The following is a 27,477-nucleotide window of genomic DNA, read 5'->3' on the forward strand; positions in this document are numbered from 1 at the left end:
TTATGTGTCTCTGAATCAGAGAGAAAGGATTACACTTGTACTAAATACAATCAGCAAAATGCATTGAAGAAAACTGCATACCACAACCGTAGGTCCAAATAACAAAGGACAACATCTGGCAGCTGTTCACCATTTGATAACTGGTATTTGAGGAAGATTTTGTTTCTTAAAAAAAGGGCAGCTACATTTTGTGGAATCATATTTCTTGTTTTCTGGTTCAAAGTTGAAATATAGAATAGAAAACAGGGAGAGTTATGGTTGAAAAGTTTCAAATTTTTAGAATCTGCAGCAGCAGATTTTAAGTATCATCAAATTCAAATTCCAAATAAAATAATCTAAACTGAATTTTTAAATGGGCATTATGTATAGAGAAAAATTAATACAAAACTAGTCATTATAAACAGTGACATTCAAAAAGCATACTTTTGTGTTTGCTTTTTAGTAACAAGGATGAAAACAAATTTTAAATGACTAGAGAAAATCACTGATAGATAAACCTCAATGTTTGTTTACCAAAAACCAGATTTGCATAATTAAACTCTGAATTTTCTCAGACAAACCACTCACTGCACTGGGAGAAAAACACTGGTTTAGGAAGGCATCACTATACCTCTCTCCACTTCTACTTTCTTAGAACAGCCCCTTACAACTCAACTGCAACCCTAGCAACAATAAGCAGGCCAGTAGCCCTGTGGATGGAAAAACTTCCCCTTATAGCTAGTTGCTAGCCAACATTTCTTATACTACATGCCCTATGAACTTGAGGAATAGTGCGGTCTTCACACTATGACATACTATTGTATTCTCTCCAGGGGAGAAAAACAAAGGAGTTTTCAACTCTGCTATACTCACCCTTGACACGCATTTACCCTGTACTCCTCAGCTCCTCCCACTCCCACTGGCCATTTTGTGAAAACCACAAGTAGGCAGTTTGACTGAAGTCAGATCCATCAAGCGAAAATCAAATACAAAAAAGGGTTAAGGAAATATATAAGTCTCAATGAAGACTTTTTCTTTTTTGTTTAAGGAGCAAATACAATAATCTGCACTAGAAAATTGGTATTCTGAAGCAAGGGATCTTTGCTTGCCTTCATAAATGGTGTATAAAAGGATTTGGAATCAGAGATTTATCTATTTTCTCTAATTGTAATATTTTACTACTAATTGTTATCCTATAGAACTCCTATAGACTTTAATTCAAGATAAAAGAGGTAAATCTTGCAATTTAATCAAGCAGGGTTAGTTATGAAGTTACTAAAGAGTATCTTGTTAAAATCACCCTCTGGAAGGGCATTTTAATACTGCCTTATAAGGAGGCAGTTTCCCTCTATAGATTTTGAGCATAGGGCAAATGAAATTAGTATGAAAACAACTTTCTGGTGGGGTGTGGGTGGCTCATGCTTGTAATCCCAGCACTACGGGAGGCCAAGGTGGGAGGATTATTTGAGCCCAGGAGTACCTTGTCTCTACAAAAAAAAAAAAAACCACAAAAATTAGCCAGACAAGGTGGTGCACACTTGTGTGTCCCAGGTACTTGGGAGGCTGAGGCAGAAGGATCACTTGAGCCTAGGAGGTCAAGGCTTCAGTGATCCATCTGTGTTCACACCAGTGTATGCCAGTCTGGGCAACGGCCTTGCCTCAAAAAAAGAAAAATGAACTTTGTATGTTAAGATTTACACTGATGATTTAAAGTAATAAATGGATAAAATGGATAAATATTTACATTAGGAAACTTTCTGGGTAGGGAAAATTCTTTATTTTGATTAGGGATGGTAGTTTTATGAGTATATATATTTAAGAAAAAATCATCAAATTGTACACTTAAGATCTCTGCATTTCACTGTGTTTAAATTTTACTTCAATAAAAATTTAAATTATGAAAAAGGTGAGTCAAGTTGGCTAAATAAAATTTATAGGAGGTAGTCATTGTGGACTGTGCCCCTGCACTAGACCCCAATAATCCAGACCACACTAGAATGGAGTCACTCGCACTAGGTGTCATGTAATCAAACTAACTGAGACATGAGCTAGTTTTCCAAAAACCAGAAGATTTCACAGCAACCAATAATAAGGGTCCCAGTCAATCTGAGCTGTCATAATAAGAAAGTATCTTCTGCTTTAAGCCACACAAGGAGAGTAACTTGAAGTAACCTGATGCTAACCAACCTAGTTTTTTTGCACAATGCTGTTTCCTTCTTCCTACTGGAGCTGCCTTACAAAAGCTGATCATTCTGCTAATCCCAGTAGAGCACCCTTCTATTTCATAAATAAGGTGCTGCCAGATTCACGAATCACTAATAAAAGCCAATTTGATCTTTAAATTCGATTTGTTGAAAATTTCTTCTCTAAAAACTAAAAAAAAAAAAAAACAAAAAACAAAAACTATATTAATAGTACTGAAAATGGCAAAATGGTGACGGAATACCTGAATGATTCAAGTCTGGGGGACACTGGCCTATGGAAAGGTGAATAATGCCCACAAAGTAGAATACAAAAGGAAATTAAATGAGTTTTGAAGCCTGACTGTGACTCTTCCCAAGGGGTTCTGCTCCTTGCTATTCTTTTCTGAGATTTCTCTCTACCTAGGGCTAGAACCCAGCAGTAGGAATCTGCTATAATATATTTATCTTCTGGGAAGGATGCATATAAAGCTAAATAAATTAAGTGAGTTGCAGTACATGAATTCCATATTAATAGCAAGCTTAGCAATTAACACAAATATCCAGACATCTAGTCATAAAATGTAAGCAACTTATCCTGTTAATTGGGCTAATGAAAATTTTCTGCTTGTTATGGAAATTTTTTGTAATAACTTTTGAGAGAAATACTTTTTATCAGAAAACATAATAGCTGAAATTCCTCATATTGAAATGTATAAATCAAGAAAGTGGTCCTTAATTTTGTTGTTCAAATCGTAAGTTAAGTTATTGGTATTAATAAGTTTTAGGGAAAAAGATACACATAATTTCTGTATGTAAGCAAAAAATTAAAAAATAGATCCTTTTCCAGTTAGTAATAATATCTGGGATAGAGTTAATTAGAAATATGTAAAATTCTCTATTGAAAAAACGAAATAAAAATGAATAGAGAATCAAACTATGTTTCTACATGGATGCATTTAATATTATAAACATGAAATTTTTCCCTAAATTGGTACATAGATTTTTTTTACCTCATGTTATAGCAACAACAACAAGTTATGATGTAAACTGGCAACAACATCTTTATTATACTAATACTTGTCAATGACAATTATGGCATTTGCAAGCACTGATGATGAGAACACTTCAACATAATCCTTCTACTGGGAAGTGTCCTTAAAAAAACAATTCAACAAATAGGGTAGGAGAGAAAGCTATACTGATGAAGCTTTTCATCACTTTTACCAACAACAATAGAAGAAAGGTTAAGTGAATTGTGAAACATATTTTATATTAATGAAAAGGCAGTCTTTTAAAGCATGTCAAAAAAAAAAAAACACTGAATGCCCCAAAAGAGACAATTTTACTATATAAATACAGAAAAAGAACTACAAAACATTTAAAAGGAAAATCAGAAAATGTTTGTAACATACTGACAAATTATTAATAACTAATAAGAGTGTCCATGCCTACAAATCAATCAGAAAAAATAAGCCCAAGAAAAAATGGGTAAGGGTATAATTAGACAATTTTCAGAAGAAAACCTAGGCAAATACCATTTAGGAAATAGGCATGGGCAAAGACTTCATGACTAAAACACCAAAAGCAATGGCAACAAAAGTCAGAGTTGACAAATGGGATCTAATTAAACTAAACAGCTTCTGAACAGCAAAAGAAACGATCATCAGAGTTAACAGGCAACCTACAGAACGGGAGAAATTTCTTGCAATCCATCCGTCTGACAAAGGGCTAATATCCAGAATCTACAAGGAACTTAAACAAATTTACAAGAAAAAAACAACCATCCACATCAAAAAGTGGGTGAAGGATATGAACAGACACTTCTCAAAAGAAGACATTTATGCAGGCCAACAAACATATGAAAAAAAGCTCATCATCACTGGTCATTAGAGAAATGCAAATCAAAACCACAATGAGATATCATCTCACTCCAGTTAGAATGGCAATCATTAAAAAGTCAGGAAACAACAGATGCTGGAGAGGAGGTGGACACTTCTACACTGTTTACACTTTTACACTGTTGGTGGGAGTATAAATTAGTTCAACCATTGTGGAAGACAGTGAGGGGAATCCTCAAGGATTTAGACCCAGAAATACCATTTGACCCAGCAATCCCATTACTGGATATATACCCAAAGGATTATATATAATTCTACTATGAAGACACATGCACATGTATGTTTATTTATGCACTGTTTACAATAACAAAGACTTGGCCCATGGCACTGACCCTGAGAACAGTACTGCCTTTGTTAAGAAAAATTGGTACAAATAAAGCAATATATAGAAACATTAGTTATTATCTTTATAGTCTTTGATTCTAAATATCATTTCGCCAAGATTAAAATAAACTTATCCACATTAACAATACTGCACTACTTCACGTACTCCTGTCTAAATCTCCAGATGAACACACAAAACCTATATCCTTTCTTTTATAAAGGGCAACCTTGTTTTCTATGATACTGAATTCCTCTCTGCAAAGGAGCTGAACAATATTCAGCCAGTGAACAGCCAAGATTCCTTTTATAAGCCAAAAAGCAAAAAGATAAAACAACACCTGATTTTAGAAGGACTCATAAAATGTACATATTCAGAATACAAAAATGATGCCCATCTTTTGCCTAATCATCTATAGATACATGCCCAACATCCTTTTCTGTTCCTCGAGGTTACACTTGACCTTCCCTGGATCTGCTCTGCTTCACTACTCAACATGGGAAATCTCACCATAGGCTTTTCGTTCTATCGTAATTCCTTTTTATTGTGGCACTAGTATATGTCCACAAGTATTTGTTTTAGGCACCAATTCTTTCTCTTTATTTAGTGGTAAGAACATCATCTCTTGAGGAGAATGTCAAGGTTCATCCTATCTCAACCAAGTTTTTGACAATAAGTAGAGTTAAACAACTGTCTGAATACAATATTCAGAATAATGTATTACATTTTAATAATTCTTTAAAAATGCTGCTGACAATTTTCATTTAAAACATTCCACGTTCAGAAAATTCATTAAGATGGCTGATACTGTTCTCTACTTAAGTTTAAGACAGATGCTATGTTGAGCAGTAAATTCTACTTAAATTTTCTATGAGACTGTGTACACACATTACAGTAATATAGTATATAAAAATATTTTAGTATATGAGTATGTATATGAAATATAATTTAAGTAAAAGCACTCATTTACTTGTTTACTTACAGTTCTCTATTGTTCTAATTTCTGATAGTCCTCTAACATTAATATAAGTAACCATAAACATTAATTTCCTCATATTAACCTAAGAAAGGAAACATACTGAAGTAACATTTAGAAGAAAAAGTGGATTGTATGTCATTGTTTGTTTTTAAATAATTTAATTTTCTTTAAAGAATAGTGTTAAATGAAATTTGAAGTTTGTATATTTTATATAATAAAACACAATCTTACCCCTTTCTTGGCCAGTGCAGCAACTTTGTCATATGTTTTAGATTTATCTGTAAGACAATGAAACATGGCTGCTTCAAAAATGTGCCTATGTTCCTGTTCAAATAAATACTGAGTTACACAATTAGAATTTTCTACTTTCTCATTACTATTATAACATTATTTTGTTCCAGTTGTCCCTTTAATTAATATGCTAATAAACTGAGCTTCTCATTGTTTAGTAGAGCAATGCAATCCAAAAGTAATAATATGAACATTTTTATATTTATTTGGCAAATCTCCTCTCTTAAAGTTGGTTAGTTGGATGTCCTCAAGTTGTCTAGTATATCTGATTTCTAGGTTCTGGGGAGCTTGTGTACTCTGGAGTATATAGGATCTAAAATTGAATCCCAGCTGCCTCCATTTTCATATCTATCTATTATATGCTGGACATGGGACAAGGACTTTATATAGATATCTTATTTAATTATCATTATAACCTTGTAAAGTATGCAGCCTCTCCTCACTTCACAGCTGAGGTAAATAACGTATCCTGCCTGAGGTCATGCAGCTTGGCCAGAACCATCTGATCACAAGCCTCTAATTTTTCCAGAATGTCTGTCATCTCCATTTGGGACCACTGAGCTACCAACAGTGCCTCAGAGAAAGACTCAGCAAGAATGGAAACTACTAGTATATTTTCTCATTATACTACTCCTAAATTTAGTACATTTTCTCATTATTCCACTCCTAAAAACAGAATAATTAGTAACCAAATAGTTCATAAAAAACTATCCCAGGATATTATTTTGAGATATGCTAAAGCAGGTATGTGTGTATATGTACCTATTGGTTACGACTGTTGTCATAAAATATAGAAACTCAGAGGAACAGGTTACTATATTCATTCCTACAACTGGCTGGTCACATGTAAACTATCCTCTTTCCTATATCCAGCTGTATACTTGAGATGATCCCTCTTTCTGGAACACCCTTTCTCTCCACTGATGAATGTATAAGGTTATGTGCCACTACAGATATTCCTCTGATTAGGATAAAACTCCACCTCTTTTGCAAAATCATAGTCATATTAAGCCATGAAACTTTCTTCTTTGTATTATGGTTAGTTAAGAACATGTCTAAGTATTCTGTGACTTGAATATTCCTCAAAAGCAGGGACCACATTTTATATGCAGTAAGTGTTCAATATTACTTATAAATAAAAATGTATATGTATTTCATCCAAAATCTCCTATGAATCTGAAATATATATTTTACCTGAAAAAAATTACTGTAATGTATTAATTAAAATATATTGATCATTTACTTGGTATCAGCTACTATATTAGACAGTATAAGATATAAAACAATGCACACGCTCTTAGACTCTATTTATTTATAAACCAGGGTAATAATTATTTTTCTTAAACTTTTAGTTTCAAGGGTACATGTACTTATTTGCTATACAGATACATTGTGTATTACAGGGTTTGGTGTACATATTATTTTATCACCCAGGTAGTAAGCATAGTACCCAATAGGTAGGTTTTCAATCTTCACCCTCTTTCCACCCTCCACTCTCAAGTAGGCCCCAGTGTCTATTGTTTCCTTTTTTGTCATCACGTGTACTCAATGTTTAGTTCTCACTTATAAGTGACAACATGCAGTGCTTGATTGTCTGTTCCTACATTATCTTGCTTAGGATAATGACCTCCAGTCCCAACCATGTTGCTGAAAGGACATTATCTTGTTCTTTTACATGACTGCATAGCATTCCACAGTGAATATGTACCATATTTTCTTTATCCAGTCTACAATTAATGGGCATCTAAGTTAATTTCATGTCTTTGCTATTGAAAATAGTGCTGCAATGAACATATGTGTGCATATATCTTCATGGTAGAATGATTTATATTTCTATGGGTATATATCCCAAAAATGGGATTCCTGGGTCAAATGATGGTTCAGTTTTAAGTTTTTTAAAAATTGTCAAACTGCTTTGCACAGTCACTGAACTAAATTACATTACCACAAGTAGTATTATAGCATTCCCTTTCCTCTGCCACCTCGCCAGTATTTGTTATCTTTTGACTTTGTATTAATAACCATTCTGACTACTGTGAGATACTATCTCATTATGGTTTTGATTTGTCTTTCTCTAAGGGCCAGTGACGTTGAGCATTTTTTCATATGCTCATTAGCCACATATATGTCTTCTTTTGAAAAGTGTCTGTTCATGTCCTTTGCCCACTTTTTAATGGGGTTATTTTTTGCTTATTATAAATGCTGGACATCAGAACTTTTTCAGATGCAGAGTTTGCAAATATTTTCTCCCATTCTGTGGACTGTCTATTTACTCTGTTATAGTTTCGTTTGTTGTAAAAAGCTCTTTAGTTTAATTGGGTCCAGGAGTAAAAATGATTACCTCACTAGTATATTGTGAGATTTAAATAGAATAAGCTACTTAATTAAAACTCCTAAAACAATGTCTGAAAATCAACAAATATTCACTTCCATTTTAGCTAATAGACATGGTGTGTGTGTGTGTGTGTGTGTGTGTGTGTGTGTGTGTGTGTGTGTGTGAGAAAGAGACAGAAAGAAAGACAGAGATCTTGATCTTTGGAATACTAGGAAAAACACTTTAGTGATTATATATTTCACTACTGTATCATCTTTTTAGGTGACTCTACCATTCTTCCATCTAAATAATTATTTTCATCTTTTTAACATAGTTAGAAATAATTGATGAGTAATAATAAAATAGCAACATGTTTCAAGAAATAGGAAAAAATAAGATCACAAAAATCTCACAGTATATTTTGGGATTAATGACGTGTAAAGGGCCCAGTAGAACCTTACAGTAATAAAAAGATACAATAAGTTTTGTTGTATCTTAAAAAAAGTAAATTTACTCTTTGTTTTTTTGAAAATCTCTAATAAGGATAGAAGTCATGATGAAATATCAATCATTAAAAATAGTTAAAATTGAAAAAGAAACTCAAAAACTAAAATTGGAGTCTATGTATCTGTATGGGATAGAGAGAGTTAACCAAAATGGATGTTTGCTATGTTTCCTGTCAAAATATACCTCATTCTTACATAAATTTGCTAACATGGCAATGAATAGGGAACAGAAATATGTGAACTATTGTTCAAGGAGCTTTTTATGCTCAAAAGTTATAAAAACCATCTTCCAATAAAAGTAGAGTATCTTGGGGAATATCAAAAACCACATTGATTTTCAAATGCCTAAGGAAAATTCTTATGTAATACTTGAAACATTATGATCAGTAGTAATTTCTTTATTAATAATAACAGTAGGTCTATGTTCAACTTCAGCAAAAATTAACAACCTTCTAAAAGCTAAATTTTCTCTTGTGAGAAAGATTTAATTTCCTTCCTTCAGAAATCTCTGCATGGAGGGACTCTCACCATAAAGAGTGAAAAGCAGTTAACAGGAAATGTAGATGTGGATAATGAAAAGGGCCTTCACTCCTCCTTTGAGTTATATCCAAGTCATATTTTTAAAGTGCAAAAGAGGAGCTGCTGGTAGTAAATGAAAATGTTCTAAATGAGTAGAGGTGGTTATGACTCATGACCCAGAACAGATGTTACTGATTTTTTACTTACAACCATATTAGGGAGAAATACAAATATTCACATAATTCAATGATTTCTCTTCTTTAAATAATTTTTTTAAACCTTGTGTATTCATGGACTCTGAAAAATTTGTCAGTTTTTGTTTGTTTAACTGTGATAGCTGAGAGCATTTTCATAAAAATGTAGAAGACATTCAGTTTCTGGTCTGGAATGTAAGGAGCTTAGAACGTTGCCACTAGAGTCCAACAACATGTACAAAGGTGAGCAAAATGAAAAATGAACAACTCTTTTCAGATCCTTTGGAGAAGTGAGGTCACCAGGAAAACTGATGTCCCCAAATTTGGAGAAAAAGACAGGTAAATACAGAGAATCACAACCCACCTGAGCAGGGTGGAAACTAGTATAGGGGTAGGAAAACATGAACTTCAATTGACAAACTTCTAGAAACTCTGTGGGAACAAGCCTGAGACAAAAACTCCAGGGGGACCTAGTCATGGTGGGAGCGGCACACACTTTTGTTGAGTTTTACCTGAAGGAGCTCTACCAGGTTCTCACAGAGAAGATTAGGGAAATATCTCCTGGTTCCATCAAGGGGAGGAGAAAAGTAATCATTTTGAAATAATCAGACCATTCTGTACTTCTTAGCAAGGCCTGCCCTGAGGAGAAACTATTTTACCAGAGCCTAACCTATTGAGGGATTTTCAAAGCCTAACCCCAGCCTGACCTGGGAGAAGCAAAATACCCAACTCCAGCCCCTTCTAGCCATCCTTTACCACCTATGTAGGTGAAGAAAATAAAAGGAAGTTGGAGGAAAGCCCTTATGAAGTTTACAGCCTAGGACTGAGACTTTATGATAGGAACATAGAATGCTTTCCCTCCCCCCCATGTCTTACCACTGTACTGCTAAACTATCATGATTGCAGTTATTTTACCCAGAACATCATGCCCACCTTTCAATAAAAATTTGTAAGGCATACTAAAAGGCAAAAAAGAAAATTTGAAGAGAAAGAGCAAGCAGCAGGACCAGATCAAGATATGGCAGGGATGATGAGATTATCAGCTCGTGAATTTAAAACAACTATGATTAATATGCTAAAAGCTATAGTGTTAAAAGTAGACAACATGCGAGAACAGATGAGTAATGTAAGTAAAGAAATGAAAATTCTAAGAAAGATTCATAAGAAATACTTGAGAGCAAAAGTACTGTAACAGAAATGAAGAATGTGTTTGATATGCTCATCAGGAGACTCAACATAGCTAAGGAAACAATCTTTGAGCTTCAGGATATATCAATAAAAACCACCAAAACTAAAAAAACTGAAAAAGAGAAAATACTGAAAAAAATAATAAAACAGTATATCCAAGAACTGTGTGACAACTAGAAAAGTGTGACATACACGTAATAGGTATACCAGAATGAAAAGAGATACAGGAACAACAACAACAAAAAATTGACACAATAATAACTGATAATTTCCCCCAAATTAATATCAGATGCCAAACCATAGACCCAGAAGCTCAGGAAATACCAAGTAATATAAATGCCAAAAATCTACATGTCATATTCAAACTGCAGAAAATAAAAGATTAAAAATAAAATCTTGAAAGAAGTCAGAGAAAAAACCCACTTTACCAATAGAAGAGTAAAGATAAGAACTACATCAAACTTTTCCTCAAAAACCATGCAATCGATAAAACAGTTGAGCAAAATAAAGTGTTGACAAAATAACCCACCCACCTAGAATTATACACTCTGAAATTACTTTTCTTTCTTTTTGTTTTTTTTTCATTTAGAAAACATGTTTCTTAATTCTTTTTTTTTTTTTTCTTTTGAGATAGGATCTTGCTCTGTACTTAGGTCAGAGTGCAGTGGCACAATCATGGCTCACTGCAGCCTCAACCTCCTGGGCTCAAGTGATACTCCCACTTCAGTCTCCTGCATAGCTGGGACTACAGATGAATACCTGGTTAATTTTTGAATTTTTTATAGAGACGGAATCTCACCATGTTGTCCAGGCTGGTCTCAAACTCTGAGCTCAAGTGATCCTCCTGCCTCAGCCTCCTAAAGTGCTGGGATTACAGGCCTGAGCCACAATGCATGGCCTGTGAAATTATTTTTCAAAAGTAAAGGAGAAATAAAGACTTTCTCAGGCAAAAAAAAAAAAAAAAAAAAAAAGGAGGCATTTGTTGCCAATAGAACTGCCTTGCAAGGAATACTAAAAGAAGTTCTTCCGAAAGAAGAAAAATAATATAAGTTAGAAAGTCAGATCTGCACAAAGACAAGAAGAGCATTGAAAACTGACTAAGTAAAGGTAAAGTAAAAACTTTTTCCTTTTCTTATTCTTAATTGATCTAACAGATAACAGTTTGTTTAAAATAATCATGATATACTTAATTACGTATGTTTACGCATACATCTTTTTGTGTGCATGCATATATGCTTATATATGAGTAAAATGAATGATATCAATGATAGCAGGGATGAGAATGAAGAATTAGGCATAGTCTGTCATAAGATATTTGTACTACCCATGAAACAGGATAATTATTTGTAAGTGAGATTTGAATTAGTTGTAAATGTATATTGCAAACTCTAGGGCAACAACTAAAAAAAGTTTTTGAAAAAGTATAACTGATAATTCGTATGCTAAGAGGGAAGAAAATGGAATTATTTAAAATCTCAAAATCACAAAGACAGGAAAAGAGTGAAAGACAAAAACAGTAAAAAAGAAAAAGGACACCACTAAAAATAGTTTTAAAAAAGTATAATTGATAATTGATATGGCAACAGGGAAGAAAATGTAATTACATAAAATCTCAAAATCACAAAGACAGAAAAAGAGTAAAAGGCAAAAACAGTAACAAAGAAAAAGGGCAATAAATAGAAAATAATAATAAATATGACAACTATTAATCCATGATATTAAAAATAATCATTTTAAATATTAATGGCCTAGATGGATGAATTAAAAGAAAAGTATATCATGCTAACCCTAATGAAAAGGAAGTAGGAGGAGTTATATTAATTTGAAACATAGCAGACTTCAGAGTAAGGAAAGTTATCAAGAATAAAGAGGGTCATATAAAATAATAAAGAAGTCAATACTCCAAGAAGACTTGCAACCTTTAATGTACATGCACCTAACAACAGAGCATCAAAATATGAGAGGCAAAAACTGATGGAACTGTAGACAGAAATAAATAAATCTACTATTACAGCTAGAGGCTTCAACAGCCCTCTGTCAGAAATGAACAAATCCAGCAAAAAGAAAATCAGTAAAGACACAGTTGAACTCAAAAGCACCATCAATCAACTGGATATATTTGACATCTGTAATCTACTTCATCCTACAACAGCAGAATACACATCCTTTTTGAGCCCACATGAAACATTCAGAAAAACAGACCACATTCTGGGCAATAAAAAATACTTTAACACATTTAAAAGAATAGATATAATACAATGTCTCCTTGCAGACCAAAATGGAATTAAGCCAGAAACTGGTAACAGAGGGAGAAGTGGAAATTCAAAATACTTGGAGATTAAGGAACACACTTCTAAGTAACACATAGATCAAAGAAATAAAAAACTCAAGAAAAATTTTAAAATATTTTGAACTAAATGAAAATGAAAATACAACTTGTCAATCACGGGATGCAGCAAAAGCAATGTTCAGAGGAAAATTTATAGCATTGAATTCATCTATTAGAAAAGAAAAAAGCTCTAAAATCAATAATCTAAGCTTCTACTTTGGAAATTAGAAGAAAAAGAACAGACTGAATCCAAAGTAAGCAGAAGAAAAAAATAAAAGAGCAGAAATCAATGAAATTGAAGACAGTAGATAGAGAAAAATCAATACAACCATAAGCTAGTTCTTTGAAAGATCAGTAAATTTGATGACTAAAGAGAGGAAGGAAGGAAGGAAGGAAGGAAGGAAGGAAGGAAGGAAGGAGAGAGAAGGAAGGAAGGAAGACAAGAAGGAAGGAAGACAGGAAGACAGAAAGGAAGGAAGACAGGAAGACAGGAAGGAAGGAAGACAGGAAGACAGGAAGGAAGGAAGGCAGGAAGAAAGGAAGGAAGGAAGGGAGGGAGGGAGAGAGACAGAAAGGAAGGAGGAAAGAGAGAGAGGCAGGTGGGCACATATTACTAATATTAGAAATGAAAGAGGTAGACATTATAACAAATCCCATGGGCATTAAAAGAAAATAAAGGAACATTATGAACAACTCTATGCCCGCAAATTTTATAACCTAGATGAAATGGACCAATTTCTTGAAAGAGACACTCTGCTAAAATTCTACAAAAAGAAACAGGCAATCTGAATAGACCTATACTATTAAAGAAATTGAATCAATATAATAACCTTCCAAAACAAAAAGCAGCAAGCCCAGATGGGTTCACTGGTGAATGCTATCAAACATATAGGAAGAAATTATGCCAATTCTCCATAACCTTTTCCAGAAGATATAAGCAGAGAAAATACTTTCTAACTCATTCAATGCAAGGTAGTTCAAAAATTGGAAACCAATTAATTTAATCAATCAATTGCATTAACAGCATAAAGAAGAAAAAAAAAACACCTCAGGAAACAAGGAAGACAGGGGAACTTCCTCAGCTTCATAAAGAGCATTTACAAAATATCTAAAGCTAGTATCATATTTAATGGTAACAAGCTAGAAGCTGTCATGCTAAGATGAAGAACAAGTCAAGGGTTTTCTCACTCACCACTCTTCTCAATATTGTACTGGAATTCCTAGATAACACGGTAAGACAATAAATGAAAATAAAAGGTATATAGATTTGGAAAGAAGAAATAAAAGTCTCTTTGCACATGATATGATTGTCTATGTAGTAAATCCAAAAGAATAGACAAAAAAAATCCTGTAATTAATAATAGATTATAGCAAGGTTGCAGGATACAAGGTTAACATGCAAAAATAAATCGATTTCTGATATACCAGTACCAAACAAATAGAATTTGAAATGAAAACACATTAGAATTTACACTGGCAAACCTCAAAGTGAATTAGTTAAGCATAAATCTAAAAAAAAGTATAAGATCTAAATGAGGAAAACTACCAAACTCTGATAAAAATAAATCAAAAAAGAACTGAATAAACTTGAAGATATTCCATGTTCACTGATAAAAAGACTCAATATTGTCAAGATGTCAGCTCTTCCCAACTTGATATATAGATTCAACACAATCCCAATCAAATGCCAGCACGTTATTTTGTGAAATCAACAAACTGATTCTAAAATGTATATGGAAAGGCAAAAGACCCAGAATAGCCAACCCAATATGGAAGTGAACCAAACATCTGACCCTTTGACCCTTGGATTTTTAGAGCAGTGAAACTATTCTACATGATACTACAATGGTGGATAGAGGTCATTATACATTTCTCCAAACCCACAGAATGTGTAACAGCAAGAGTAAACCCTAATGTAAACTAAGGACTTTGGGTGATAATGACGTGTCAGTGCAGGTTCATCAATTGTAACAAATAGATCTCATGGTATGGGATGTTGATAGTGGGGGAGGTTGTGTGTTTAGGGGCTGTGTGGAGGAGATATATGTGAACTCTCTGTACTTTCCACTCAATTTTCTGTGAACTTAAAACTGCTCTAAAAAATCAAGTCAATTCTTTTTACAATATAAATAATTCTGGGAAAAAGTTAGAAATAAGGACATCAATTCTAAAATGTAGAGCATGTAAGAAAGTCTTAATCTTTATTAAGATTAATCATTATTCTATGGATAATGGTCTATTTATTTTTAGAAGTATAATTAAAATGAATGTTTCTATATAAGATAAAAAATTTTCTAGCTCCAGCAGAATTACTTAGTTACAGTAGTAGTAATAAATGCAACAAAAACAGAACAACTAAATTATGAGGGTGAGACTGTTATAATCTGATTGGGTTATATTTAAAGTTATATTTAAAAATTTACATATATTTAAAGATCCTGCATATTTCAACAATGAGAGAGTTGCATCAGATAAAATACTATACCAATTTCTGCATGGTAGGAAGACTATAGGTTAAATATTGGGGTAATTTGTTTCTAGGTTGGAAAAATAAATTGTTAGGTGAAGAAACTTTTCAAGTTGCTGGGTTACAAAGTGGATTGCTGCTAAGTTATTCATCTTTGGTGAAATATCTAAACGGTGGCTACTTATCTCTCAAAACTACTTTTGAATATAGAAAGAAGTTGAATACTTTACCAGCATCTGCACTGGATGCGAAGCAGACACAAGGATTACATGACTATTTTGGAGATAGTGAATAGTGAATTGTGAGCCTGTTACTGCAAAGACTGAACTCCTAGAATTCTGAAGTCCTGAAAGTTCATGCCCCTCCATTTTGGCTACTTAAGAGACAAAATGAAAGCTGTTAGGCATATGGCTCTCAAGAATCAGGCTGAATTACATAAAACTCTGCATGTAAAAATAATCAGACTTTCAGCAAGAAAATGAGCTATTGCTGCAAAACCAATCAGAAATAATCCTTCTTCAGAGTCTCTGGACAGGCAAGAATGTCAAAGGACCCACTGCTAATTGAGAGTGCAAGTCTACTCCTCGTGAGAAATAAATATAAGTTTTAAAAGTAAATGACTATATTACTTAAAGTTATTAATGTTCAAAAAATTAAATGTCTAAAAGGCTTTTGTGATTAAATAACAGAAATGTATAGTCTGTGCAAGGCATAAAATTGTATTTGTGACAATACAGTGAGTTCAACCTTTATTGCTAATAAACAGAGACATTATATTTTCAGCACAGGAATAAAATTGCATTTGTAGTAATAAATGTCTCTTCTCATGGTCTCAGAGTAAACCTGAGTAGTGTATTTGTCATTCTTTTTCCACTCTTTTCAAACATACTTATTTGCTTTAAATCCTAAACTTAGGTGGCTGGGTTGAAATTTAAATTTTTTCTCAAATAAAATCTTTTCACATATACATTTTTTTGTAAATATAAATCAAAGTTTTCCAAAGGAGAAAAAAAAAATCATTGCTACTTTAAAATCCAGTCAGCATCAAAGTCCGGATCCTTCTATCCATAGAGTAATCTGTTTAGAACTTAAAGTAATAAAGACAAAATGGGGCTTATAAAATATTAAATGATTATAATCACTAAGCAGAAAGCAATTTAAACATATTTAAGTTTAATAAAAACTATCTCATGCCTGTGATGCCAGCACTTTGGGAGGCCAAGGCAGATGGATCACCTGAGTTCAGGAGTTCAAGACCAGCCTGGCCAATATGGTGAAACCTTGTCTCTACTGAAAATACAAAAATTAGCTGGGCGTGGTGGCGGGCATCTGTAATCCCAGCTACTCGGGAGGGTGAGGCAGAAGACTTGCTAGAACCTAGGAGGCGGAGCTTGTGGTGAGCCAAGATCGCGTCCCTGCACTCCAGCCTGGGCGACAGAGTGAGACTCCATCTAAATAAATAAATAAATAAATAAATGTTATCATTTTATGTGGCAATCATCTTTTTAGAGTTAAAAATGTGTCATATCCATAGATCAATGGAACAGAATAAAGAACTCAGAAATAAGGCCACATGCCTACAACTATCTGATCTTCAACAAACCTGACAAAAACAAGCAATGGGAAGTTCAAGACCAGCCTGGCCGACATGGTGAAACCCCATCTCTACGAAAGATACAAAAAATTGGCCGGACATGGTGGCATGTGCCTGTAATCCCAACTACTCGGGAGGCTGAGGCAGGAGAATCACTTGAACCCAGGAGGTGGAGCTTGCAGTGAGCCGAGATCACACCATTGCACTCCAGCCTGGGCAACAGGGCAAGACTCTGTCTAAAAAAAAAAAAAAAAAAAAAAAAAAATGAGGAAAGGATTCCCTATAAACGGTGCTGGGAGAACTGGCTAGCCATATGCAGAAAATTGAAACTGGACCCTGCCCCACTTCCTTATACCATATACAAAAATTAACTCAAGATGGATTAAAGACTTAAATGTAAAACCCAAAACTATAAAAACCCTGGAAGACAACCTAGGCAATACCATTCAGGACATAGGCATGGGCAAAGATTTCACAATGAAGACACCAAAAGCAACTGGAACACAGCAAAAATTTACAAATGGGATCTAATTAAACTAAAGAGTGCAGTAATAGAAACTATCAACAGAGTGAGCAGAGAACTTACTGAATGGAAGAAAATTTTTGCAATCTATGCATCTGACAAAGGTCTAATACCCACCATCTATAGGGAACTTAAACAAGTTCACAAAAAAAAAAAAAAAAAAAAAAAAAAAAAAATTTAAAAAGTGGGCAAAGGACACAAACTAACAATTTAAAAAGAAGACATACATGTGGCCAACCTACATAAGAAAAAACGTTCAACATCACTGATCATTAGAGAAATGTAAATCAAAATCACGAGATACCATCTCACACTAGTCAGAATGGCTACTATTAAAAAGTCAAAAAATAACAGATGGTGGTGAGGTTGAGGAGAAAAAGGAACACTTATACACTGTTGGTGGGGGTGTAAATTAGTTCAACCATTGTGGAAGACAGTGTGGTGATTGCTCAAAGACCTAGGGGCAGAAATACCACTCAATCCAGCAATCTCATTACTGAGTATATACCCAAAGGAATATAAATCATTCTATTATAAAGACACTTGCACACGTGTGTTCAACACTATTCACAATAGCAAAGACAATGACTCAAACTAAATGCCCATCAATGGTATAAAGAAAATGTGGATAAAGAAAATGTGGTAAAGAAAACGTGGTACCTGTACACTGCAATAAAGAAAATATGGTACCTGTACACCATGGAATACTATGCAGCCATAGAAAAGAATGAGATCAGTCCTTTGCAGGGACATGGAAGGAGCTGGATGCCATTAGCCTTAGCAAACTAATCCAGGAACAAAACCAAATACTGCATGTTCTCACCTATAAGTGGGAGCTAATTGATAAGAATAAATTGGCACCTAGAGAAGAACACACACTGGGGTTTATCAGAGGGTGGAAGGTGGGAGGAGGAAAAGGATCAAGAAAAATAACTAATGTGTACTAGGCTTAATACCTGGGTTATGAAATATCTTTTTTTTTTTTTTTTTTTTTTTGAGACGGAATCTTGCTCTACCGCCCAGGCTGGAGTGCAGTGGCCGGATCTCAGCTCACTGCAAGCTCCGCCTCCCGGGTTTACGCCGTTCTCCTGTCTCAGCCTCCCGAGCAGTTGGGACTACAGGCGCCTGCCACCGCGCCCGGCTAGTTTTTTGTATTTTTTTAGTAGAGACGGGGTTTCACCGTGTTAGCCAGGATGGTCTCGATCTCCTGACCTCGTGATCCGCCCGTCTCGGCCTCCCAAAGTGCTGGGACTACAGGCTTGAGCCACCGCGCCCGGCCATGAAATATCTTTATAACACATTCCCACGACACAAATTTACCTATATAACAAGCCTGCACATGTACCCCTGAACTTAAAAGTTAAATATATACAAAAAAATCAAACCTACTATAATCTTTCAAATGGTTTCATTTAAAAAGCTAACTATACACCATAGTATTGAGAATTCAATAAAACTTTCTGTGAAAATAACCTGAAATATTATCACAATTTTTCACCTATTTTTTTTGAAAGTTGAAGTTTATCTTCTATTCCTGCCCTGAACTTATTTTAAAATGCAACATTTTGAAAATACTTTGTTCTGTAATAATACAGCATATCCAAGTGAAATTTTAATGCCAGGAATATATTTAAAGCTATGGTTCCCATTGTGAAATATATGCATTTGAAATACACAAGGGGATCTGTAGATAGTCTAAGAGTAAAGAAGATAACAAAAGTGCTCACAAGAACTCCTGCATTTAAATAGAGTGTATGCTTAGTCACTGAAAATTGTTTTAGGGGACAAAATATATGCTATTCATTTATATAAAAATAATTTTCCAATAAACAATGACATACTATTTCTCTGTGAACAGAAAGAGACAGATTTTTGAATAAGCAAACATATTTTGGAAAACATGCATTTGGATAAATCCTTATTTTGGAGTAATAAAGAAAAAATATTGATATACCTTGTTGTTTTGATAGGCAGCACATTTCCAGTCTTTGTTCATGAGAATATCCATAGAGTAGATATGCTTCTTGAAGTGCACTTTTATACCACTTCTTTTTATTCTTACATTTTTCTGGCTATATAAATACAGAAAAAAGAATAAAATTCTTTTTTAAATATATAACTTTGTTTTAAAATCCACTGATTAAGCTGGAACAAAATCTAATTTGGAGCATTGTATAGTATATTTCTTAGACTTTGGTATCTAATTATTATTTTATTATTATTTTAGAATTCAGCAAAATTGTGAAAATTTTGCAATTTAATAGTCAAAGGGTCAGATGTTTGGTTCGCTACATAACAAAGTAGTTAATATTAATAGATTTAATAAGAATAATGTTGATTTCTTTTTAAACAACATAGCAATTATACTAAAGTGGTACAAATTGAAAAGCAAGTTTCTTATTAGAAGAAAATTAATTTGGCAGGGTGCAGTGGCTCATGACTGTTAATTCCAGCTACTTGGGAGGCTGAGGTAGGAGAATAGATTGAACCTGGGAGGCAGATGTTGCAGTGATGCAAGATTGTGCCATTGCACTCCAGTATGGGTAACAGAGTAAGACTCTGTTTCAAAAATAAAATAAAATAAAATAAAATAAAAAGAAATTACATTCACATCTAGTTTTAGTGTTACAGCAGATATTAACATATGCATACAAGTTTCTTAAACTTTCTGTGCCCTAGTTTCTTTATCTAGAAAATATGAATGATAACACTACATACATCATAAGGTTTCATGAGTATGAAATAAAATAATAGATTATAGTTTCATGGCATAATAAGAATTCGATAAATTATTTTACTTGGATACAGTACATTTTCTAAACACATATTTAGTTTACAAAAATATATTTTAAGAAGAAAAACAAAATGAAAAAAAATCTGGGTCAAAAATAAATATTAAATTGACCTAGTCCAATGTTTTCAGTGTTATTTTAAAACTTAGCAAAAAAGATCTGTATAATGTTTTTAAATGTTATATTTATAAAATGCATGCCATCATTTTCATTTTATTCAAAATACTTTACCAGCCAAAGGAATATGGCTATTTATTTTATTAACCTATAATTATCACCTATCTATAAAGATTATATTTTTCTCTCAGATGTATAATTCACCTTTTTCACAGAAGTGTAAATCTATATAAGACCCATATTGAATTAGTTCAGAGAATTAAACTATATATTTAAAGCTCTTCTCAAATGTCACCATACTCTTAGAGTCCCTAAATTAATATCAAGTCTGTGCTCCCACTACACATAATACTTTTATTTACTGATTTACTACTTTCTGACTTCTATTATAGTTATTTGTGTTCATGACATCACTACCCATAAAATGAAAGGTCCATGAAGATGGAGGCAATAAATAACATTTCATCTTTGCATCCTCTGCAGTACCCATTTGCCTATACCTCATGGTATATTACATAAAGTATTCAGAAAGAGGCTGATAAATTGCATTTGGTCCTGGGCACAGATTAACTTGACATAAAAGCAATGAAACAATAGGATCAAACAAAAATTTACTTTTGGACACATAATCTATGAATTTCATTTATTAAGTAAGTTATTTCATAGGAAACAGATGAAAAGAGACAGATACAATTCACTAAATACTGGAAATTTTAAATTATTTTAAGAATGTCTAAGCTAGCCTTCACAGATTTAAGACATTTCTGCAAGTCAAATGTTATAAAATTAAATTAGAAATTATAGTGAAAAATCACTATAAAGCTTATAGCACAAAACAGTTCCCATACTATTCTGTATATAGCAATGGTGTAGGAACAGTTCCTATAATATTCCCTAAAGCAGGGGTCAGACCAGTACTAGTCCGTGATCGGTTAGGAACTGGGCAGCACAGCAAGAGGGGAACGGGGGACGAACAAGCATTACTGCCTGAGCTCCACCTCCTGTCAGGTCAGCTGCGGCATTAGATTCTCATAGGAACATGAACTCTATTGTGAACTGCACGTGGGAAAGATCTAGGTTGTGTGCTCCTTATAAGAATCTAATACCTGAGGATCTGTCATTGTCTCCCATCACCTCCGGATGGGACCCTCTAGATGGAGGAAAACAAGCTCAGCGCTTTCACTGATTCTACATTATGGTGAGTTATAGAACTATTTCATTATATATTACAACGTAATAATAATAGAAATAAAGTGCACAATAAATGTAATGCACTTAAATCATCCCGAAACCATTCCCCTTCCGGACCCCTAGTCTATGGAAAAATTGTCTTCCATGAAACCGGTCCCTGGTGCCAAAAAGGTTGGAGACTGCTGCCCTACAGGAATAGTATAAGAAAATAGTTAAAGAAAATTCTTGAGAAAAATCAGTGCCATATAGCTAAAATAAACTTTGAAGACTTAGGGGAACTGAAAGGTTTAACACTTGTGTCTGGGAATCTTTGAACTTATCAGTAGGCATGTGCCACCTAGTGGTAATACAAATTAAAACCTCCTAAGGAACTCAAAAAACTAAGGATCTATTTTACGAAGAATTTTAATTTCCAAATTAGGCTCAACTGTGCTTTGTATTTTTAAATTCCTTTTTTTTTAATTGAAGAAGTGATAAGGTGCAAATTCTCACAATATGGAATGTGCCTTCCTTCCCATCCCAGGTACTACTTCTCCCAAAATTACTGTTACTAGTTGCTTTTACAGTCTTCCAGAGATATATATTTATATAATTGTACAATGTATATATTATAACATTATATATTTCTATAACTTATATAAATATATAATTAATGTTATGAATAGTTATATATAATTGATTTTTAAAATTTTCTTGAAGATTGCTGAATTTATTGATACAGCATATTCCAGACTCTCAGGATCTATCATTGAAGAAAACAGACAAAGCTTACATTCTAACCCATGAGAAGAGACAATTTATAACAAGCATAAAACATAAGGCTATAGTATAAGAGGTGATAAGTGCTCTGTAATAAAATGTAAGGCAAAGTCAGGGTGGGTAATGAGTGGTCAAGGTAACTCTCATCAAAAAGGTGAATTTAGGCTATGATCTCCCTGAAGGAGGCCAGGAAGTTACCCACATATATATCCAAGGAAAATATACTCCAGGTAGAGAAAAAATCCTCTAATGTGGGAGAGTACATGTATATTCAAGAAGTATCAAAGAATCCAGGGTAGCTGAGTCTAATGATGAAGAAAGAGAGTAACAAGAAATGATTTCAGAAAATTAACAAGGGCCACATCATCAAGGCCTTTGCAAGCCATTGTAGGGTCTTTGGCTATTACTTTGAGTGAAATCGACACTATGGCAGAGTTCTGAGCATAAAATTAATATTTGATTTGAATTCCTGTTTTTAAAGAAATCATTCTGATTGCTTTGATGAGGAAAGGCTATACAGAGGCAAGTATAGAAGCAGGACAATTAGGAGCCTATTGCAATAATTTATGCAAGAAATGATGGCAGTGTGGACCAGGGCAGTAACAGTTACTGTGATAAAAAGTGTTAGGGCTCTGGATATAATTTGATGATAGAGCAAAAAGCACTTCCTGACCACTTGAAAATTGGTTTTGGGAGAAACGGAGGATTACTCTAGGACTTTCAAACCCAGCGGGCAAAAGGATGGAATTTGCTCTCTACTGAGATGAAGCAGGCTGTCAATAAAGAAAGATTAGGAGAAAGATCAAGAGTTCGGGGCCGGGCGCGGTGGCTCCTGCGGGTAATCCTAGCACTTTGGGAGGCTAGGTTGGGAGTTTGAGAGTTGGGCAGGTTACCTGAGCTCAGGAGTTCGAGACCTGCTTAGGCAACATAGTGAAACCCCGCCTCTACTAAAAAAAAAAAAAAAGGAAAAAGAAAGAAAAAAAAAAAGCCGGGCAGTGTGGCATGTGCCTGTAGTCCCAGCTGCTCGGAAAGCTGAGGCAGCAAAATTGCTTGAACCCGGGAGGCGGAGGTTGCAGTGAGCGGAGATGGTGCCACTGCACTCCAGCCTGGAGACAAAGCGACATTCCATCTCAAAAAAAAAAAAAAAAAAAAGAACCCCCACATACTGACACGAGACTTCTCAATACCCAACAGGAAGATAATTACGACATCGAGGTGGAGATGTCAAGTAGCAGTTGGATATGAAAATTCAGGACAGAAAACTTACCTGCAGATAAACTTTAGGAATTACAAACATATACACATACACAAATGCGCATGTGCAGGCATTTGACAATGCTCAAGTGATGGACACTTAGGTTGTTCCTAATACGCTATTGGAAGCAAGGCTGAAACAAAAACATTTTGTCCATATGTCATTTTGTCCATTTGAGAGTATACTGAAAGATAAGTTCCAAGACATAAAATTACAGGTTTAATGTATGTATATTTTAAATTTTGGAGGCTACTGTGAAATCACTTTTGAATAAGGAGGTCAAAGTTTACAGTGCCACAAGAAATATATTCAATATATTTCCCCACACTTTGCAGAACTTCTGTTCCAAGCTTTGACATCTTGACCAATCTTTTTTTTTTTTATTAATTTTTAATTTTCGTAGGTACATAGTAGGTGTATATACTTATGGGTTACATAAGATATTTTGATACAGGCATGTAATGTGTAATAATCAGATCAGGATAAATGTGATAGCTAACACCTCTAGCATTTATCTTTTGTGTTACAAACAATCCAGTTATACTCTTTAGTAATTTTTAAATGTACAATTAAATATTTTTAACTATTGTCACCCTTTTGTGCTAGAAAATACTAGGTCTTGTTCATTCTTTCTATTTTTTGTACTCATTAACCATCTCCACATCCCCCTGACACTCCACTACCCTTCCCAGCCCGTTAACCAGCCTTGTACTCTTGATATCCATGAGTTCAACTCTTCTAATTTTTAGCTTCTACAAATAAGTGAGAAAATGCAAAGTTTATCTTTCTGTGCTTATTTCAGTTAACGTAATGACCTCCAGTTCCATCCATGTTGTTGCAAATGATTGGATCTCATTCTTTTTCATGGCTGAATAGTACTCCATGGCATGATCCATGTTTTGTTTAACCATTCATATACTGATAGACCCTTAGGTTGCATCCAAATCTTGGCTATTGTGAACAGTGCTACAATAAACATTAGAGTGCAGATTACCTCTTCAATAAACCGATTTCCTTTCTTTTGGGTATATACATAGAAGTGGGATGGTTGGATCATATAGTAGCTCTATTTATTTATTCATTTATTTATTTTTGTGACAAAGTGTCACTCTGTCACCCAGACTGGAGTGCAGTGGCATGATTTCGGCCCAGTGCAGCCTCTGCCTCCTGGGTTCAAGCAATTCTCCTGCCTCAGTCTCCCAAGTAGCTGGGATTACAGGCATGCACCATCACGCCTGGCCAACATTTGTATTTTTAGTAGAGATCGGGTTTGCCAAGTTGGACAGGCTGGTCTTGAACTCCTGACCTCAAGTGATAAACCCACCTTGGCCTCCCAGAGTGCTGGGATTACAGGCATGAGCCACTGTACCCAGCCTACTTTTAGTTTTTGATGAACTTCCAAAGTATTCTCCGTAGTAGCTGTACTAATTTATACTCCCACCAACACTGTACAAGGATTCCCTTTTCTCCACATCCTCACCAGCATTTGTTATTGCCTGTCTTTTGGATATAAGCCATTTTATCTGGGGTAAAATGATATCTCATTGTAGTTTTAATTTGCCTCTCTGGTGATCAATGATGTTGAGCACCTTTTCATATGCCTGTTTGTCATTTGTATGTCTTCTTTTGAGAAATGTCTATTCAAATCGTTTGCCCATTTTTTATATTGGATTATTAGATTTTTTTTTTTCCTATAGAGCTGTTTGAGCTTCTTATATATTCTGGTTATTAGTCCCTTGTCGAATGGGTAGTTTGCAAATATTTATTCCCATTCTGTGGGTTGTCTCTTCACTTTGTTGATTGTTTCCTTTGTTGTGCAGAAGCTTTTAACTTGATGTTATCCCGCTTGTCCACTTTTGCTTTGGTTGCCTGTGCTTGTGGAGTATTACTCAAGGGATCTTTGCCAAGACTGATGTCCTGGTAAGTTTCTCCAAAGTTTGCTTGTAGTAGTTTCATAGTTTGAGGTCTTAGATTTTAGTCTTTAATCCATTTTGATTTGATTTTCATATATGGTAAGAGATAGGGTTCTAGTTTTTCTACTGCATATGGATATCCAGTTTTCCCAGCACCATTTATTGTAGACTGTTCTTTTCCTAATGTATGTTCTTGGCACCTTTGTCAAAAATGAGCTCATTGTAGATGTATGGATTTATTTCTGGGTTCTCTGTTCTGTTCCACTGGTGATTGTGTCTGCTTTCATGCCATTACCGTATCATTTTTGTTACTATAGCTCTACAGTATAATTTGAAGTCAGGTAATGTGATTTCTTCAGTTTTGTTCCTTTTGTTTAGGATAGCTTTGGCTATTCTGAGCCTTTTGTGGTTCCATATAAATATTAGGATTCTTTTTCTCTATTTCTGCGAAGGATGTCATTGGTATTTTCATAGGGATTGCACTCAATCTGTAGATTGCTTTGGGTAGTATGGACATTTTAACAATATTGATTCTTACAATCCATAAACATGAAATATGTTTCCATTTTTTTCTGTCCTCTTCAATTTCTTGCATCATTGTTTTACAGTTTTCATTGCAGAAAATTTTCACTTTTTTGGTCGAGATAATTCCTAGGTATTTTATTTTATATGCAGCTAATGTAAACAGTATTACTCTTTTATTTGTTTTTCACATTGTTTACTATGGGCATATAAATATCCCACTGATTTTTGTATGTTGATTAGTATCCTACAACTTTACTGAATTTGATTATTAGTTCTAACAGCTTTTTGGTGAAGTCTTTAGGTTTCTCCAAATATAAGATGATATCACCTGCAAACAAGGATAATTTGACTTCTTCCTTTTCAATCTGGATGCCCTTTATATCCTTCTCTTGTCTAATTGCGCTAGCTAGCACTATGTTGAATAACAGTGGGCATCCTTGTCATGTTCCAGATTTTTAAAAAAGGCTTTCAGTTTTTCCCCATTCCGTATGATACATACTAGCTGTGTGTCTGTGGTTTTCATTATATTGAGGTATGCTTCTTATATACCCAGTTTTCTGAGGTTTTTATCATAAAAGGATGCTGAATTTTATCAAATTCTTTTTTTAGCATCAATTGAGATGATCATATGGTTTTTGTCCTTAATTCTGTTGATATGCCACATTGATTGATTTGTGTATGTTGAACCAACCCTGCATCCCTGGGATAAACCCCACTTGATCATAATGAATCATCTTGTTAGTGTGTTGTTTGGTTATATTTGCTAGTATTTGGTTGAAGATTTTTGCATCAATATTCATCAGAGATATTGACCTGTAGTTTTCTTTTTTGATATATGTTTGTCTGGTTTTGGTACCAGAGTAATACTGGCCTCATAGAATGAGTTTGGAAGTATTCCCTCCACTTCTATTTTTTGGAATAGTTTCAGTAGAACTGGTATTAGTTATTCTTTAAATGTTTCATAGAATTCAGCAGTGAAGCCATCAGGTTCTTGGTTTTTCTTTGCTGGGAGACTTTTTATTATAGTTTTTATCTTGTTACTTGTTATTGGTCTGCTCAAGTTTTGGATTTCTTTGTAGTGCAATCTTGGTAAGTTGTACGGTCTAGAAATTTATCCATTTCTTCTAGATTTTCCAATGTATTGGCATATAGTTGCTCATGGTAGCCACTAATGAGCCTTTGAAGTTCTGTGGTATTGACTGTAATGTCTCCTTTTTAGCTCTTATTTATTGGGTCTTATCTTTTTTTTTCATAGTTAGTCTGCCTAAATGTTTGTCAATTTTATTTAGCTTTTCAAAAATTTTTTTTGTGTTGTTGATCTTTTGTATTTTATGTTTCTATTTCATTTATTTCATCTCTAATCTTCAATATTTTTCTTCTATTTATTTGAGTAAAAGAAAATCAGTTGAGTTTGAGTTTTGCTTGTTCTTGCTTTTTTAGTACTTTATAATGTATCATTAGGTTATTTATTTGAAACTTTTCTTCTTTAGGCACTCATGGCTATAAACTTCCCTTTTAGTAATGCATTTACTATATCTCATAGGTTTTGGTATGTCATGTTTCCATTATCATTTGTTTCAATAAATTTTTAAATTTCCTTTCTTTTTTTTTTTTTTTTTTTTTTTTTTTGAGACGGAAC

General features: G+C 34.0%; 1 protein-coding gene across 2 annotated transcripts in view; it reads right to left on the reverse strand.

The window, feature by feature from the left end:
* Nucleotides 1–27,477, reverse strand: part of ZCWPW2 (zinc finger CW-type and PWWP domain containing 2) — a 115,615-nt gene that overhangs the window by 22,232 nt on the left and 65,906 nt on the right. For both annotated transcript variants that reach the window (XM_050779503.1, XM_050779502.1), the window contains 2 exons: nucleotides 19,241–19,358; nucleotides 5,593–5,639 (listed from right to left, as the gene is read on the reverse strand). In XM_050779503.1, the coding sequence (XP_050635460.1) occupies nucleotides 5,593–5,639; nucleotides 19,241–19,358 (165 nt within the window). The remainder of the gene's footprint in view (nucleotides 1–5,592; nucleotides 5,640–19,240; nucleotides 19,359–27,477) is intronic.

This window comes from Macaca thibetana, chromosome 2 (assembly GCF_024542745.1).
Source record: "Macaca thibetana thibetana isolate TM-01 chromosome 2, ASM2454274v1, whole genome shotgun sequence".
Taxonomy (NCBI): domain Eukaryota; kingdom Metazoa; phylum Chordata; class Mammalia; order Primates; family Cercopithecidae; genus Macaca; species Macaca thibetana.